Raw genomic sequence first — 16,592 nt, 5'->3', positions numbered from 1 at the left:
AATGCGACTACTTTAAAACCCACCATACCACGTGTTCACTCAAGGATATACCGTAAGCACTCAATATTTTATTGTTTGCTACTCTGAAACGCCGACGACGTCTGGAAATCTAAATACAGAGAAGCGGGGCATACGAGGCGGCGGTATTGCCAGTCCTACTATGCAGACTCACTATTTGAAACTAGACTATCTGACAATCCCGCATGATCCTCTTACGGGCTAGCCAATATACGCTCCACATGTCTAAATTAATGAACCGTCCGAGCGGATCTCCTCCGATTTAATTTTTTAGTTGCGCCTTTACGTGCTCAAGCTACACCTACACTGAGGTGCACTGTGGTCGATGTCTAACGTTTAATTTAAACCATCTGGGGAACTTGCGTCTGAATCTCGTACAGAGGACGTTTTAAAGCGAAGCTTTCAGCCTCTCACTGATATCGTCTGTAGTTCACCCCAAAATGCACGGCAGAAAAGCCAACTTTTTCTGGCGATGATGATGATCGTGGGTGAAGTGAAGAAAAAAAAACACTTCCTGTGGTCGGAATCGAACCAGGGTCCCTCGCGTTGTAAAGCCGACGTCTATCCGATTGCGACATTCCGGCACCTTTTTTTCTTTGTTGGCGCCACTGCGGCACGGTCGAAGCAGTTTGGATTTGGAGAAGGATGCATGCACGTACAAAATGAGACAGCCATGGAATGCCGGTATAGCACTGGAGAGCACAATCGCTTCTGGGTTGGTTCGTTTGGTGTTGGACTTGATTTTGGAAAGCTTCGCGTTCCCCCATCGTTGTCGTTTCGACGGAGGGGTAGCTGATTTTTTTTTTTTTGCCATCCGCCTCCGTCAAAAACCAACAAACAAATAAACAGGCGCGGGAGCTTCGACTAAAACTGGCGTCCTATTGGCTAAATGTTTTCGTCGTTGCCAGCTGCTGAATCCACCCCCGTTTAAACCCCAAGTGGCACTGTCCGCAGATTGCATCACCTGCACCGGGGCACGACTCACTTGCGCCTGCTTCTGAAAAGCGAATCCCTCGCCGCCATTGCATACGAAACGATTGCCCCACGTCTTGTGTTGGCACATAGCAGCTGGCAGCTACAAATTCAGTGTGCTGACCTCTCCCTCAGTGCTGCAGGAAATGAGGCAGCCGACGCTTCCACCTTTCCTCATGCACACTTCTGCAAGAGTGACAGCCCACTAGCTGGGGCAAAAATCCTAATTGCACGAAGTGTACGTTGGCACCACGCGGATGATCCAGCAGTTAACATATTCCCTGCTTTGCCACATGCCGTGTAGGGGATTTGTTAAAGGGACACTGAGGTGAACTTGTCCAAGTCTCATTTGTGGCTGCATTGTGCAGTGTAGCCCATGTAATCTATTGTTTGGCTACGTATTTAACTGATGTCGCAACCACGGAGTCGCAACGCTGTGTTTTTTGCAATAAGGGGCAGAGGAGAAACCAGCATGTGCCGTTTGCGGCCGCCGCGCTAACTACAGAAATGACGTTTCACTGGTTTACATGCGCCCTCATATGTTTCAGAATTAAAATTTTCCATTGTCAGCCATTTCATGGTTAGCATTCACTATTGTTTGTCCACGCACAGGCTGTACAGGTTAAACATGCTAGCAATTTGTTAAATTTGCCTTGTGGATTCTGTTGCGACGTCAAATCCTACACCAGCAAATCGGCAGGGAGAATGTTGTGAGGAGACGGCCCTTTCGAACGCATTTTTCTCCTTGCAAAGCATGCGTAATTCAGTCGAAAAAAAATCAAGACGATTGCCTGCACATTCTCAACATTAATCCGGTAGGGTAATTAAGCAGTGTTTACTTGTTTCAACGCCCTTTTTAATTACGGATGATGCCTTCTTACTCTTGGACTGCGATTGGCTAGACTTTACAGTTATCCTCCTCTGCCTTTCTCTTTACACTGAGTCTGTTCTGCGGGGCTGGAACAGTGCCGCAACGTCTGATATAGTGCTTGTAACATGCCCGCAGTTCAAGGCTGAACTCCGCAGCCTCCCGCTTTGCTCTTCCACGCTGCGAAGTTGCGTTAGCCAAGGATCTCTTACTTCCCTCTGGAGGAAAAAAAAATACTGGGCCATCTCCACTAACGTGAAACCTGGGGAGGGGCGAAGTATGGAGATGAAACCGTTGGGGGGTAGCGCTATACAGCTTTGCTATAAAAGTCTCGTGCCTTTGAAGCACGAAGCGTCTTAGCGCGAGGTGTTCGAAAACGAGTGTCCCGGTGTGTGTTTTTAGTAGGCGTATTTGTCCACGGAGATGAAACGTTCTAGCGCGAGGCATTAGAAAATAAGTGTCTCGGTGTTTTAGTACCGTGACTGCATGAAATGACGACGGCGACAGGAGACGCCGACAGTCCGAACCCCTAATACTCGTGCCTGTCTCCCGAAACTTCTCCGGGATATTATGCGTAGCAATGGCCCGGGATCTGGCATGCGGCTCCTTGTCCTTCTCCTATTTCATCGTCCCGTCATCTGTTTGCTGCCCTCCTGCTTTGGCTCCCGCTCTCTTACTGTAGCCAGAAACAGTTCGTAGCCACCACCCCGCAGACGGCAGTGGTGTCCAGCTGCCAAGTTCTTCGAAATATGACGACAGTCATGTCAAATTGGCTTTAAACTGACTATGCTCGCCATCAGCTAGCGCAGTACTGACCGATTATTAACGAAGTGTTATTTTGGTAACTTCGTGTGGTGATCGGCGTGATGAGGGGCTCACCACGCCAGCCCATGTCCTATGCCGAGCGACGCGACACAAGTATAGGGGCCGTAACACCCGCCGTGTAACTCTGGTCTGCGGCGTCAGCAGTGCTCGTAGCTGCTGCTTTTAGTGTCTTGTAATGGCAGCGTTTATCTCCCTCTCGATAGGCAATAAAAAAAAACGGGTTATCTCCAATAACGTGAAACCTGCGGAGGGGCGAAGCATGCAGTGTATAAGTGTATTAAAAAATTTCAAGTCTTTCTCTTGCCACACGGCGCGCGCTGATTGGGCGCCGGAGAAGCGGCGGTGGGAGGAGCAATCGCGTTCTTGCTGAGGCGGTGGCGCCCTCTCTTGCGTTGAACCGGATTTAAGCAATTTGCACGCCCCATCTGTCCCAGTTTGGGGTAGTGGCAGGGGTCAACGCGAGCGCAGGTCAATGCCCGCGCCTCGCCCTGGGGCTCGTCCTTGGTGATCAATGAGGCCCCGGCACCAGGTAAGTAGGGCTTTTCTTGCTTCGACAGACTACCCGACTTGATCAGGCCTAGTGTCAAGAGCCGGTAGGTACTTGAGCGTAACACAAATTATAACCCGTTACACACAGCTTCTGCTTGTGCTTGACGATTGCTGAAGCGGACAGGGAGCGTTCCACAAATCTTTAAATCATGTTAGTTTATTTTGAACCGGTCCGGTTTTATCTATTACACACTTTTAGTACGCGTTACTGAGGAGTTGGAAAACGAGTTTCTTGTGGTTTTAGTACCGTGACTACCGGAGACGACGACAGGAGACGCCGACAGCCCGAGCCCCTAAGGTGCGTCGCCCCTAAAATGGCTGGGAGCATTACAGCAAGTGCATCATGCTTATGCAGGAGATTTGATTACATTCGGTGATTTTTGTTGCTTTCCCAGTAAATAATGTTCGCCCGCAATTGCATTCAGAGAAATAGCCTTAGGTCGGCTTCACCACACTGCTTCGTAACGATAAATCAGCGGTGCCAAGTGTCCCAATCTAGCGAATGACAGGCCCAGCATGCGATTTGAGTGAAAAATAGAAACGCACGTTGCGCTGATGTCCCTGCGCGAATTCTGTTTTTTACTCAAATCGGATGATGGGGCTTGTCATTCCCCAGATTGGGACACTTGGTACCGCTGATGTGTCGTTACAAAGCATTGTGGTGAAGCCGACCTACTTAGGGTGCCGTGGAAAATAACTCAAGGCTGGATTTGTCAAATGCGCTTGGTGTGACGTTTGAAAGGGCGAAGGCTCCTGCAGTATTTTAGTTTTTTTACGTATTGCAAAACAACCAGCAACGTTCGGAACTATAACAAGGTACACGTTTACGAAAACTCGGAATATTTTCAACTGCCACAGTCCAAAGGAACCCCGTGGTTCAGCTTCACCACAATGCACGCAAGTGACCGATCTATTCCCCCAACAAAACGAATTCGACGCATGAAAGCAACGTACTTACCATTTGACCCGCAAATGTGATATGCACTAGAGCACTGCGAAATTCATAACGTCACGTTTGCACTACGTGATGCCACAGCGAAGACTGAACTGGTGAGTCAAATCGATATTGTCATTCGACTCGACATTGTCATTCTCCAAAATGTCATCGTTGGCGACAGGAATCGGTCAATCGAGTTCATTGTGTTGAAGCCTAACCACTGGATTGCCTTAGAGTGCATATACCACGCCGGCTCCTAATTTTACGCTATTTGCGCATTTTTTTCCCGTGGCCTTCGTGCTTAGGGCAATAACTTGTCGCGGCACGTTGAAACAATGTTAAAACAGCCAGCGATGCGGGATAAATCTCCCTTTCGCGTTCCACCTCATATGCAGATAAAATCTAGTGTAAATGGGCGTCAATTCACCATTAAGTTTTCTGTCGCTAGGAGCACCTCGAGCAAACCCTTAAAAATACACCGTAGGCACGAGTAAATTGCAATAACCCGATGACGGCACAAGGCATACTCTATGGCATTTACTATTAGGGTCTGTATTTGTTTTGTTAAAGATACTTAGCGCGTCCTTTATCTCTCACGTCGTCCCGTGCACGCCATTTCAACATTTTCTCTTGTTCAATGCGTCGCGAATAATAGGTGTTGCGCCTGCCGTCATCAGTGCCGTAAATCAAAGTGAGCTCATATTGCTTGCGGACTGCTATTGAATCAGCATTAGAGCGTAATATTTTTGGCGGTAGAAGAAAAAGAAGCACCGAAAGGCTCTACTGTCGCGCGGTTAAGAACAAGTACCTACCGGTAGGCCCGGGGGACCTGGGGGTCCGATGACCTGCGAAACACAGAGTGTATTGATCAGAACTCGCTCCCTTTTACGCACGTGGGAGCAAGACATTCTGCCCGGACAAAACACGGAATTAGACCACCGTTATTTCTTCGGTCTTAGCAAATCCAAAGTATGAAATTTACGGACACGTGGACATGCGAGGTCTGCTGCGTGACTGAGACAAGTAGGAAAGGGGAGCGGTGAAGAGGAAAAAACAGGGAGGGGGGCACACACTGAGCCTGTAGAAATTCGCCAACGTATTCCACATATATAGCTGTACCTGATGCTTTTAGATGCGACGCATCCCTTTAACTCGCCTTGTGCCGCGTCGTTGTCGCGGCGTCCCCCATTCTCCTCGCCGCGGCAGCTGCGCGCTCCGCCGCTCTCACCGCAGCGCCATCTGTGCGTCAGCGCGGTCAGCGCGCAGCTTGCGCTCGGCTGCGGTCGCTCCCGTCGCCGTGCCAGCTGTGCGTTAGCGCGCAGCTTGCGCTCGGTTAAAAATTTACACCATCTTCCCGCGAGGGGAACCATGGGGTAGATGCGACGCATCGGGGGTGAACATGCTGCGTAAATAGGATACACAACAACAGCAATCCACACGCTGACATCGCTAACATAACGGAAACGCAACGGCAACCCCCGATGCGTCGCATCTACCCCATGGTTCCCCTCGCGGGAAGATGGTGTAAATTTCTAATCTAGTTTTCTTACCAATTGGAGCCGACCAAATAGCTCCGGCCTAGTTTTTCAGGGTGGAGTAGACGCAGTGTTAAATGCCTGAGTTTTCTAATAGACGTGAAATGCACACCATGTGTTACATTTTTGCGCAAATTACGGAACCCTAGTTGGTATAAATCAATCCGCGTCCCCTCGTTATACGGCACTACCCACAGCCCAAATGTAGCCTCTGCACGTAACACCTCAAATTCAATTTGTCTGAACTCACGCTATACTTAAATTCAGTACGCATGTGTTAACGTCTGCACACTTTTTGCGATCTTCATTAAGGGATAAAGGGCCAGTGTGGGGCAGTGGGTTCCCAGCGCCGGAGTCATAAGATTGAGAAAAGATTGAGAATAGTTAACTGTAGCGGTTAAAGGGCTGGCAATGTATCCATTCCTCGATAGCTTGTGTTCTCTAGTGCGGGCATTCGAGACATCGGTATCTTTATTCAAGCCATAATAACAACGCACCGACAAAAAGCCCAATATAGACTCCTGTGATCGCCCCAATTTTGGTAGGTCTTTTTGTAATATCCGTCATGCTGCGGTTAGTGCAGCCCCCTGAGGCATGCATCGTTGTTGGGATAAAATGCGCCGGAAGAGGCCCTGAATCATTTGTCGTCGAAAAGTCAAGCTTTATTTGAAGCTGAATACTTTTGTTTCGACGTAGAGTAAGCCCAGGTTCCGGGCGAGGTGTCGACAGTCGCCGGCCTGCCTGGCCGGCGGCGGACTTGAGCTACCAGGAGCAGTCTCGTGCCAGCGTCCACCGCTGAGGCCAGACGCCATCGCATTGTCGAACACTGATGTTAAGGGAAGACGATGACCCTACCAATTAAATGTTTTTTTGCTGACATTTTTTTTTTATTTCAAGAGGTGATCATTTCCCGACCCGGGCGGAAAAAGTGCACGGATGCGAACCTAATTGCTCTCACGTGGCTACGGCTGAGCCACCTGAGGCGCGGGCGTCAGGCATGACAGTGCCGCCGCCGGTTATCCTGCCTGTCAGCTTCGAATCTTACTACGATATGGCCCCGGAATCGCAACAGACAAAAAGTTTCCCGGCGATCTACTCAATATGACGGCCATAGCGTACGAGGGTTCGAAACTCAGTATTCTCTCACTATTCTTTAAATAACCTCCTCCTGCCCCCCCCCCCTCCCATCTTCCCGTGTACGCCTTTGAAGAAAAAAAAGCATATCGGAGAGTAACAAGATTGCAGCCCCAGCTGAACCCTGTGAGGCGACTGTGCACGTTGTGGGATTGATGTTGCAGGGGACGTGAGACGGCAAGGGAGAGGGGAAAGGAAAGCAAAAGTTTACAAGCACAGGTGGAACATTCAAAGCACTTTGTTACGTTTCAGGAGATCTAAGGACTTTTTCTATAAAATGCTCAGGTGAAACATTAATAGCACTTGGTTATGTTGCAGGAGATCTCTGGACTTTGTCTATAAAATGCACGGGTCATCATTTAACACGAGTTAACAAAATCGCCGATTTGTTCCATATGCTTCAGTGGGTGTTGTATTTTAGAGATACTTTGACCTACGGTGCCTTTTTCCAAATGGCTTACAGTGCTGTCAAAAGCACAGTTCTAAGGATTTCTCCATAGCTACACATTTAATAGGGACTCACTACGTACAGGCAGCGGGTTTACCCTAGCGGCCTTTCCGGTTTTGGGATACAGGCGAATTTGCACAGCTTATTTGAGCAGGATCTCACGGCGATAAGGGTATTATCTACAGCGCTCGTGCAGGTGGTGTTTCTTAAAGCTCGCAACTGATCTGGAATTCAAAGGCGCGTTAGAAGCTGCTTGGCAATAGTATAGCGTGCACTTTGGAAAATATAATGCTGAGACTGAATTGTCCTTCTCAACACTATTGTTTTTACGCCAGTACACACTCTAAGGCAATCCCGCAATACAGCTTCACTACAACGAACTGGACTGACTAATCCATGCAGCCAAAAGTAAAATTTCGGCGAATGACGATGTCGAGCGCATACGATTTGACTCAAAACTTCGGTTTGCGCTGTGCCATCACGCATTGTAACAGCGTGACGTTCTGCATTGTGCAGTGACACAGCAAAATCACAGTTTTGAGTGAAATTGTACGCGCATTGCTGTAATTCTCAGATTTTGCTTTCTTCGCTGCATGGATTGGTCACTCTAGTGCACAGCGGTGAAGCTTAGGCACGGGATTGCCTTAGTGTGCATAGAAGTTTGTGCGGCCATGTTAGTAAGAAAAAAAGAGCCTAATTTGGTAAGGCCACACCCTGAGCTCAAGTAAGTGCACATGCAGATCGCATGCGCCTCGCAAGACTGAACTGAACACACTGGCAACTCTGCACCTTGCAAGCGCGCTTGTCTTCCACCAGCTGGCTTGCGGGCAATGCAACTGGTAGCTGGAACCCCGCCCAGGGCCATTTTACAGGACCTAGTCTAGTGGGTGTTTCTTGCGGCTGTCCCTTGGTGATTACGGGGCAACGAGCCCGGAGGGGGCGGCAGCCCCTGGCGAGCGATAAGAGGGCGGCCCCGCCCCGGCCGAGGCCACCGCGCGGCCATCCGTCAAACCACTGCGGAGCCGATGCTGAGCTGCACCGTCGGCGCGCAATAATTGTCGATCGAGAACTGGCGTGCTCGTCAGTGTCAAGCAAAGCTAAAGAAGACTTAGCTGAGGAGGCATGCGGTGCTTACGAAGTCGTAGGACGTTTCGAATGCGCTGTCCCCCTGCGGCAGCGGTGGGCGGCCAGTGGATTAGCAGCGGCACGGAGAGAGTGAAGAGGAGGAGGAGAGAGAGGGGAAGGCCGATTAGTAGCGGACAACAAGCGAACGCAGTAGAAGCGCGGGAGGCGCGAACTGGGGAATTCGCCGACCTGCGTTCCTCCGCCGTGGTCGGAGGCGAAGTGGTGGTGGTGGTGGTCCGGGGGCCTGCGCTTGGACTTCTGCAAACGGGGAGGGCGGCCGTCACTGGGAAGCCCCGTCGTAAGGCGCCAAGATCGCGTGAACCTGAGCTCAAGATTTAACGTGACCGTAGATGAATGCACTTCTTCTGGCGCCATGTTTACACATTCAAAGATTTGCTGGCGCCCACTCGGGTGCACACAATATTGCCAATCCCGTCGTCGTGTGTAAGCACAGAAATCAGAGCAGACAGAAGGCAGATTGTGAACAAAACAAAATTTTGATCGGCTGAAACCAGCCTACCAATTCGAAATAGCTCTAAAACATTTTTTTTTAAAATGCAGGATAGAGCTGGTGACAGGTGGTAGTGAAATCTTGAATGGCAGGTAGGGTTTTATGTTGAGTTAGGTTTTACTGCGTTTATTTTGCTTTCAAAAAAGATGCAGTTAAATCTAGGCGTAAATGATTTAACCGTAATAGAACAGTAAGTGACGTAACGTTTTTAAGCAGAGCCCTCACCTAAAAAAAATGCCTGTGAATGCCCGTGTGGCTTGAGTCTGATACTTGTCGAACGAGAAACAACGGCACTAGGCAGTGTGCTGTCGATGAAGCTGTTCTTTTCTTACACACATGAATTTGGGGTAACAACGCACAGCGTAACCGCAGTTCGAGCACTTGAGAGAGTCATGTAAGCGTGAGGAAAGAACCAACAGGCACCAGAAATTTTGTTAAGAGGAAAGGATGAAAGAGAGGACTTAGAGCAAGTTGCAGCCGTTTAGTACCTTTCACGCGAAGTATGGTAGCTCTTCCGCAGTTTTCACAAAAATATCGCATTTGCACTGAACACACTAGTGCTACTGCGTGCCTGTAAAGAACTGGCGTGTCCTGGTTACTGTGCTTTGCATTATCGGTAGCACGCGGAAAGTGTGACCGACAATTGGATCTTGTAACCTTCGGCACTTCCTTCACCTGTTGTTTTCATTGTCACATTCTTGCGGAAATTTGCCGCCACCCACTTGAACCGCAATGCAGCAGAATGAGCCCGATTATCCTCCCCATCCCTTTCGAGCTCTTCGTACTTCCGATAAAATCAACCATGAAGCGTGACTTGAAGCCATCTTTTTTAGCGCGAGATCTGCAGGCTGCCCTCCTTATAAAATCATGGCTGTCGTTCTGGCTGAGTGTGAATAGGTGCTAGGCAGCGCGTTGCCCAGCCACGTCGAGCGTGCTAGGCTCAGCGGCTGCTGCATGTGTCATCGCAGAGCGCGGCAGCTCCACAGGATGCACAGAGGACGAAAGAATGGAGAAGAGGTTAGTGTATACGCAGCCGTGCAGTGGCGTACACAGGAATATTTTTCGGGGGGCTTAAAAAAATAAAAACAAGAAGCGCCAGTGCCTAGACAACGTCTTAGTAAGGCGTTAGTAAGGCCAATACACTAGATGCCTCGTTCGCTGTAATATCTACACAAAAATAAGAGTGCACACAGGGATCCCAGGAACCATCTATCAATAAACTGACACTGTTCTTATCTAAGGTTTTCCGTTTTAATACATCTATGCGGAGTGTAAATAGCATGGACGAAAAAAGGCTCGAAGGTGGGCAGAGGGGGGATGCAGCACTCCGAAAATTTCGGGCGGTGTTCTGACACCGAACCCCCCCGGCTACGCCCCTGCAGCCGTGTTAGGGTTTACGTGCTGGCGTGGCCTTATCTCTTTGCGTTCGTGCGGCGTATCGCAGCATGAGTGCGGTATTGGGTTAAAGACGGAGGACACAAAATCGTTAAACCAGCCCTATTAATACTTTCGAGGCCAAAACTGACCTCCTCACTGCTTCATAGAGGCGGTATGCCCCGAGGAAATGGAAGATTTAGAAAGCGAGAATACAAATAGCATGTGTTTCCTTAAATTTAAACTCGTTATTGTTGTAACTCATTAGTGTTGCATAAGGTTGGCTTTTTAGCGTACTCCGTATATGTGTGGTGCTGCACGCTTTACAGGTAATAAAAAAAAGACCGAAAGCACGAGCAGCGTGTGAGCCGCACGTGAATCATATTGTTCGTACCACAGATTAGATGATGAGACCCACCGCTTTTTATCGCTGGAAAGCGGCAAGATATTTTCCTCGTTCGGAACAATATTGAAATGCGAGCCAACAGCCAATACGAACATGAAAACAATAATGCATTAGGCACAGAAAAATCCCGGGCCATCTCCACTAACGTGAAGCCTGGGGAGGAGCGAAGCATGCAGTGTACAAGTGAATTCTTGGCGCCTTGGCATTTTTGCCCCCCGTAACGTGAACCTGGGGAAGGGTGGAGCATGCAGCGTATTTATTGGCGCCTTGGCGTTTTTGCCCACGGAGATAAAACCGCTGGGGGGTAGAGGTATACAACTTTGCTGTAAGTCTCGTGATTTTGAAGCAGAAGGCGTTCTAGCGCGAGGCGTCGGAAAACGAGTGCCCCGGTGTGATCTTTTAGTACGCGTTACGTTCTAGCGCGAGGGGTTGGAAAACGAGTGTCCCGGTGTTTTACTACAATGACTACATGATACTACGACGACATGAGACGACGCTGAGATGTGACGCCGACAGCCCGAGCCCTTAAGAGGCTTGGCCCCTAAAAGGCACCAGGGAGGTAGTGTGTGCTCCTTCTTTAAGTATAACATGAAAAATCATATTGTCTCAAAATAAAAGAGGCACGATACTTCACCTAAGCCATCCTTAGCGTTCTTCATTGTTGGCATCCATGCCCATTTTTATAGTCATTAAATGAACCCTTCATATCCAACTATGCCAACCTATATACGTAAACATAAACGCAGGTAGTGCGCTCCAAACTGTAAAAAAATGGCGCCTCAATAAACACAAGAGGCTGTACAACTGCTTTCTTCTAAACTGAAAGATCACATCATTCGGAACTTTTGCGTTGACAACACATGGTGCTTCGTTTGTTTGGGAAGTAAATATTAAAGCTCGTATTTCCCGTTTGCCTCTGATTTGCTGGTGAAGTAAATGAGCCTGAAACAAAGTGTGCCGCCGCTGCTGCATAGAATCGGTAGAATACTGAAGTAAGTCTTAGTAAACTCAGGGCAGCCAAGTTCCCAAACAGTGCGGAACAAGCAAACATAATGTGTGCGGAGCTGAATCCCAGGAGAACATGTATAAAATACTGAAACAGGCCAGAGTGAAAGCTGACAGCCAGTTTGGTACCAGAGTCGATTGCACAAATAATATCTTACCTTTGCCGCTGAGTGTTGCATGTACAAGCGCATGCACTAAGAATGGGCTATAGCCCTCGCGCTAACCCATAAAAATGTTTGACCACAGTTTCACGCCTAGAATAGAGATATTGTAAATATAAACTGAAACGCGGCTTACCACCTGTGGTACGGAGGCACCGTATTTGCTAGTGTCTACTAGCTAACGTTTGTGTCTTGTAATAAACGCGTTTAACCAAAATTGCAAGATAAACGTGTTTTGCTTTTGACGCCCTTATCTGCCTTATTTTCATAAAAGCGCTTAAACGAGCTCCCCCAGTTCTGCTTCACGATTTGTGGGTCAAAAATTGCAGTGCTGAAAAAGGTATGAAGAGACGATATCCGTTTTTTTTTCTCCAAGTTTCTGCATTATTAAAAGGTGCTGCTGCCGCGAGTTCTATACATAGCTTGTATGTGACGTCACCACAGCCCTTTCTGGAGTACCTCTCGCAGCTTTCTCAACGCTGCTTGAGATAAGAGCGGCAGATAAGTTCACAGCCTTCCACCGTGCAAGCAGTGCTCCAACATGGCCACTACACGGACGTCAGTGCAAGTTATGTTTATTTGTATTTATCGAATTGTGATCTACCTTTATGCGTCTACATGTTCAGACACTTTATTGTCTCTTTAATTCGTGGGTGATGTAACGTTATTATTTAGTATATAACACCCTAGATTTTTGAAGCCACTACCTTTGTGGCAAGTAGCCCAAATAATCCCTATGTTGTAAGTAACCCAAATTACTACATCAGGAGCACGGTAACGCGAGTTCCTCTCCCGATGGCTGTAGCCCTACCAGAATATTTTTAAAGGCGTAATAATCTTCGGATAAAGTTATTTACGGCAGAATGATTTTAGGGCATAGTTATTTCTTTACAAATCCTCATTTATAAATAGCACCTTTAGAAAAAGAGCCCCGTTTGGCATTCCAGAATTCTTGGCTATTATTTTGTTGTAAAAACGCAACTGACTGGCACCGTTGGCGAGTGTGTTCTAATAGTGAAGCTTTAGAATCGCATCGAATACGAATGTTTGAAAAACAAAATACGCGGAACCGTTATTCCATGATTGTCCATGTGATGTGGTTAATATTCTTCCGGTTGCACGACAAATTTGTGTTGGCGGGCTGAATTCACTTTGCCCTTCGAGCTCCTCCACATTGCTTGGTTTGAAAGTAAAATTGCCCCTCTTTCTTGTACTTTTGCTTCTCACCGTTACCAGTCCCTTCTTGATTTGAAGGTCAAATTGACGCCCTACCGCGGGAAAAAAGTGAGAAAGATGCCGTTTAGACAGTTTAGAGCAGGAGAATGGGTAAAGCATTAAAAAACAAGAAATACTGACCTCAGATACCGAGTAAAATATCAAATAGTTTCCCCTACATCATCGTTTTTTTATAATATTAAACACTGTCCTCAAGTGTAGGCCCTACGAACGGGACTAACAAACTCAAAACGCATATTGGCGCTTCTACATTCGCCACGTTTTGTACTTGGCATGAGAGAGAAAAAGAAAAAGAAAGATCGTCCGCAGTAAAATGATGGTTACGAAAATAATGATGACGATCATTATCGTGCACGCACGCTGATAGGTTCGCACAAAATAGGGCACTTGCAGGCGCCGCTGTGGAATTCTCTATACCTAAAAATGTGTTAAGCCAGCCTTTAAATGGAATAAAGTTTGTTCGAGTGCATTCTTTGCTCTGTACTGGGTCTATACGCTGGAACGCATCAGTAATGTGAGAAAACAGACTAACGTATGATGAGCTCGCACTTACATTAGATCTTTACAGCCTACATTAATATTTTCTAGAGCTACGCTTTAAGCAACATTTTAGTCGGTAGGTTGTACCGGAGCACTCTCCATTTGGTATAGTGCATTCCCAAGGAAACTCTCTGGGAAATTTTCTACCTGCGAAAATGAGGCTTCAAATCTGGGCTTTACACAGCCAGGCATTATCTGCTCACATAAACGCGCCTTATGGGAGAGCCAATTGAAACCACCTGAGTTTATAAACGTAACCTAAACCTTGCACAGACTGCTGCAAATTTCCCTTGTGCGCGGCCATATCGCTGCGATGACCTTGAGAGAGAGAGAGAGAGAGAGAGAGAGAGAGAGAGAGAGAGAGAGAGAGAGAGAGAGAGAGAGAGAGAGAGAGAGAACTTTTTATTAGGCCGAAGGTTGCGGGGGCAGATCCTTAGTCTGGGAAGCAACGCGTCCACAGTACTATGTGCCGACATCGCCATGGTCGCCAGGGTTACCAAGGGTAAATGGTAAAACCGGTTGACATCTGGCCGACAAGTTCTCACAAAGCTAAGGGGAGGGGGAAGTTGGGTAGTGGTTGGAGTTTCAGATTTCTGGCAGATTTTGACAGATTCTGATGTTTTGCAGTATGCCTGGTTTACGGCAAAACTTTCTTTAGCCAGCGTTAAGAGAGGGGTAGAGTAAATGCATCCATCCGTCTTGTATTTCTCCAAGTGTGATTTCTTGGCTTTTATGTAGTATAGCGTAAAGGCGCCGGAGAATTGGGTGCGCAGAGCGATAAAAAAATTAATGCCCTCCACGGAGGAGTGAGCTAGGTTTCACAGAACGTCAACCCTGCATCTTGGAGAATGATCGAGGTAATATAAGGCTTGACGGACCCGACCGGCCAGAAAGCTTTAACAAGCTGCCTGGGGGTCAGTTAAGAGTATGCTGCTGGAAAGAGGGGGACCGAGCAAAACAATCATTGCTCATTCAGCGACCCAGGTCCAGCTCAGCTGAGCGGACGAAATGTCATCACAAACGTTTTGGACATGCATGATGGCAGAAAACCTCCTGGGCAGCCCGAACTTCTATTCCGGGCGGGGAAAACAGCGAAGCCTCTTATTTGTAGATGATGAAGAGGGAGGGGGGAGGGTCAGGGGCCGTGGTAGTCCCAGTACGAGAGAAATAGAGGTTTGCGCCGCGACTACACGAGGCAGGTTGGTGGACATGAGCTGGAAGAGCATGGCCTCGTGTGTATGGGATGTAAAAAGTGGTGATGTAGGCGGGAATGGCTGAGAGTTCGGATAGGAAGAACGGTCTGGGCGGTCGTTAGATGTGGGGCTAGAAAGGGTAAGCTGTTGTGGGGCTCCTTGGATGGTGTTATCACGTGACCTCCGCGTCACGGCTTCTCCACGGCTTGGCGCTCCGATACGAAGGTCGGAGGTTTTGTTCTCGCGGTACAAACGATCCGAGCCTCGGCGACGGAGGCAGCAGGATTTCCTAGGCTAGCAGCCGGTAAACTTCCAGGTGCTGAATTTTTAACAAGAAAGTGTTTTATTCCGGGATACACAAAAACACTGCCGTCTCATCCGTCACGGAAATGACGTCAGTACAACGAAGCAAGCGGCCTGTAAAGGGTGCACCCCTGCACACAGGATCTTCTTGCGGGGAGGCAACCTTTAGTACTAAAGAGTACGTTATACTTAGGGTTGCTCGTTTTCGGGTTTTATATTTTAACACGAAAGTGTTTTATGCCGAGATAGACCAAGATTTCAATGACGTCATATCCGTCACGGAAATGACGCCAGTGTACCTTTGCCGAAGCAACCTGCCAGCAGGACGTTGCTTGCCAAGCACACCCACAAAACAGCCGCCGACCCGGAAATCATGCTCAGCTGCAGATTTCGCTGCACATTTCACTTTCGTGTTTTACCGATTCCTATGACGGAGGAATCAACCACAGTTTTTTTGTTGCTTCTGACGATACTTCTGATCATTTCTAAATTTTTATATTACATTACTATTTGTTATCCCGATGTATCCCATAAAACAGGGTCAACAGAGTATAACTAGCACGGCGGTTATCCCCACCATCGCTTTGACCAATATTTCTTGCACTTGCTTTGCCTGCGTAGAGAAAACTTTCTGTCCTCCATACCTGCGTGTCTGACAAAATTGTCAGCGACGCTGCACGGAGGCCTCCATTTTTGTTTTACTGCATTATCCGATGAAGTGCCATGGTGCTATGGCAGCTCCGCTCAGGTGTCTAGCTTGGAGACCAGTATGGGCTGTAAACACTGACATCGCTCCTACAATGGGCCACGAGTGTTTAAGGAAAAGAGCCAGCTGAGTGGAGGTTCGCAGCGGTGATGCCATGACCTCATTCGGGTTTGTCCTCATCAAGTGTTCCTCGCTCTTACGTAGGAAGCCGCATCGCTATAGGTCAATTCACTGAGGCTTACGTGAACACGTTCATGTGCCTGGCTGTGTGCAGCCCTTCCTTTTGGATGAAGGGCGTGGTGGACGTTTTGGGGATATATTTGGCAGGGACATTGTGGCCGCCACTCATAGGGACAGTAGTAAGGTTGGTATGGACGGCGCATGGCCATTTTATGGAGCGCAGTACAGAGTGGGCAGGGGAGGTATATGTTAGGCGAATGCGCTAGCTTGCCGGATGGTCTCAGTGAGTACTTATACAGTGTTATCTAAACCAGTGTGAAAAAATTTGGTTCTTAACATGCTCATGGCAGGGCCAGAGCTTGTTTGAAGTCTTCACGTATGAGACGATGGTGTGCTTTAAGGTCAGTTTCGGCCAAAGTGAGGTATGGTGAGCCAGACGTAAGTGATGCGAGATAGGACGAAGTCATAGATAAGTCTGACCATGTATTCTTCCTTGATGACCCGGTGGCGGTTGACCACAGGGCGGATCATGGGAACCCCGTGGTCTCTGGCATGATGAAACTTGG

General features: G+C 48.2%; 1 protein-coding gene and 1 non-coding gene across 7 annotated transcripts in view; both read right to left on the bottom strand.

Moving 5' to 3' along the window:
- The window catches only part of LOC144146608 (uncharacterized), a 478,728-nt gene that overhangs the window by 46,154 nt on the left and 415,982 nt on the right, over window positions 1-16,592 (bottom strand). For 4 of the 6 annotated variants that reach the window (XM_077678547.1, XM_077678552.1, XM_077678571.1 and 1 more), the window contains 3 exons: window positions 8,601-8,669; window positions 8,422-8,454; window positions 4,982-5,014 (listed from right to left, as the gene is read on the bottom strand). In XM_077678547.1, coding sequence (XP_077534673.1) covers window positions 4,982-5,014; window positions 8,422-8,454; window positions 8,601-8,669 — 135 coding nt within the window. The remainder of the gene's footprint in view (window positions 1-4,981; window positions 5,015-8,421; window positions 8,455-8,600; window positions 8,670-16,592) is intronic. The other 2 variants (XM_077678560.1, XM_077678578.1) reach the window with 2 other exon arrangements.
- On the bottom strand, window positions 3,054-3,220 carry LOC144156390 (U1 spliceosomal RNA). Its single transcript, XR_013319773.1, has one exon. It is a non-coding gene; the product is annotated as a U1 spliceosomal RNA (small nuclear RNA).

The sequence above is a fragment of the Haemaphysalis longicornis genome, unplaced genomic scaffold, assembly GCF_048455015.1.
Source record: "Haemaphysalis longicornis isolate Haplotype H1 unplaced genomic scaffold, Haemaphysalis longicornis Haplotype H1 scaffold_1, whole genome shotgun sequence".
NCBI classification, from domain to species: Eukaryota; Metazoa; Arthropoda; class Arachnida; order Ixodida; family Ixodidae; genus Haemaphysalis; species Haemaphysalis longicornis.
Note: the sequence above shows the minus strand (reverse complement) of the source record. Positions and strands in the feature narration are given on the sequence as shown.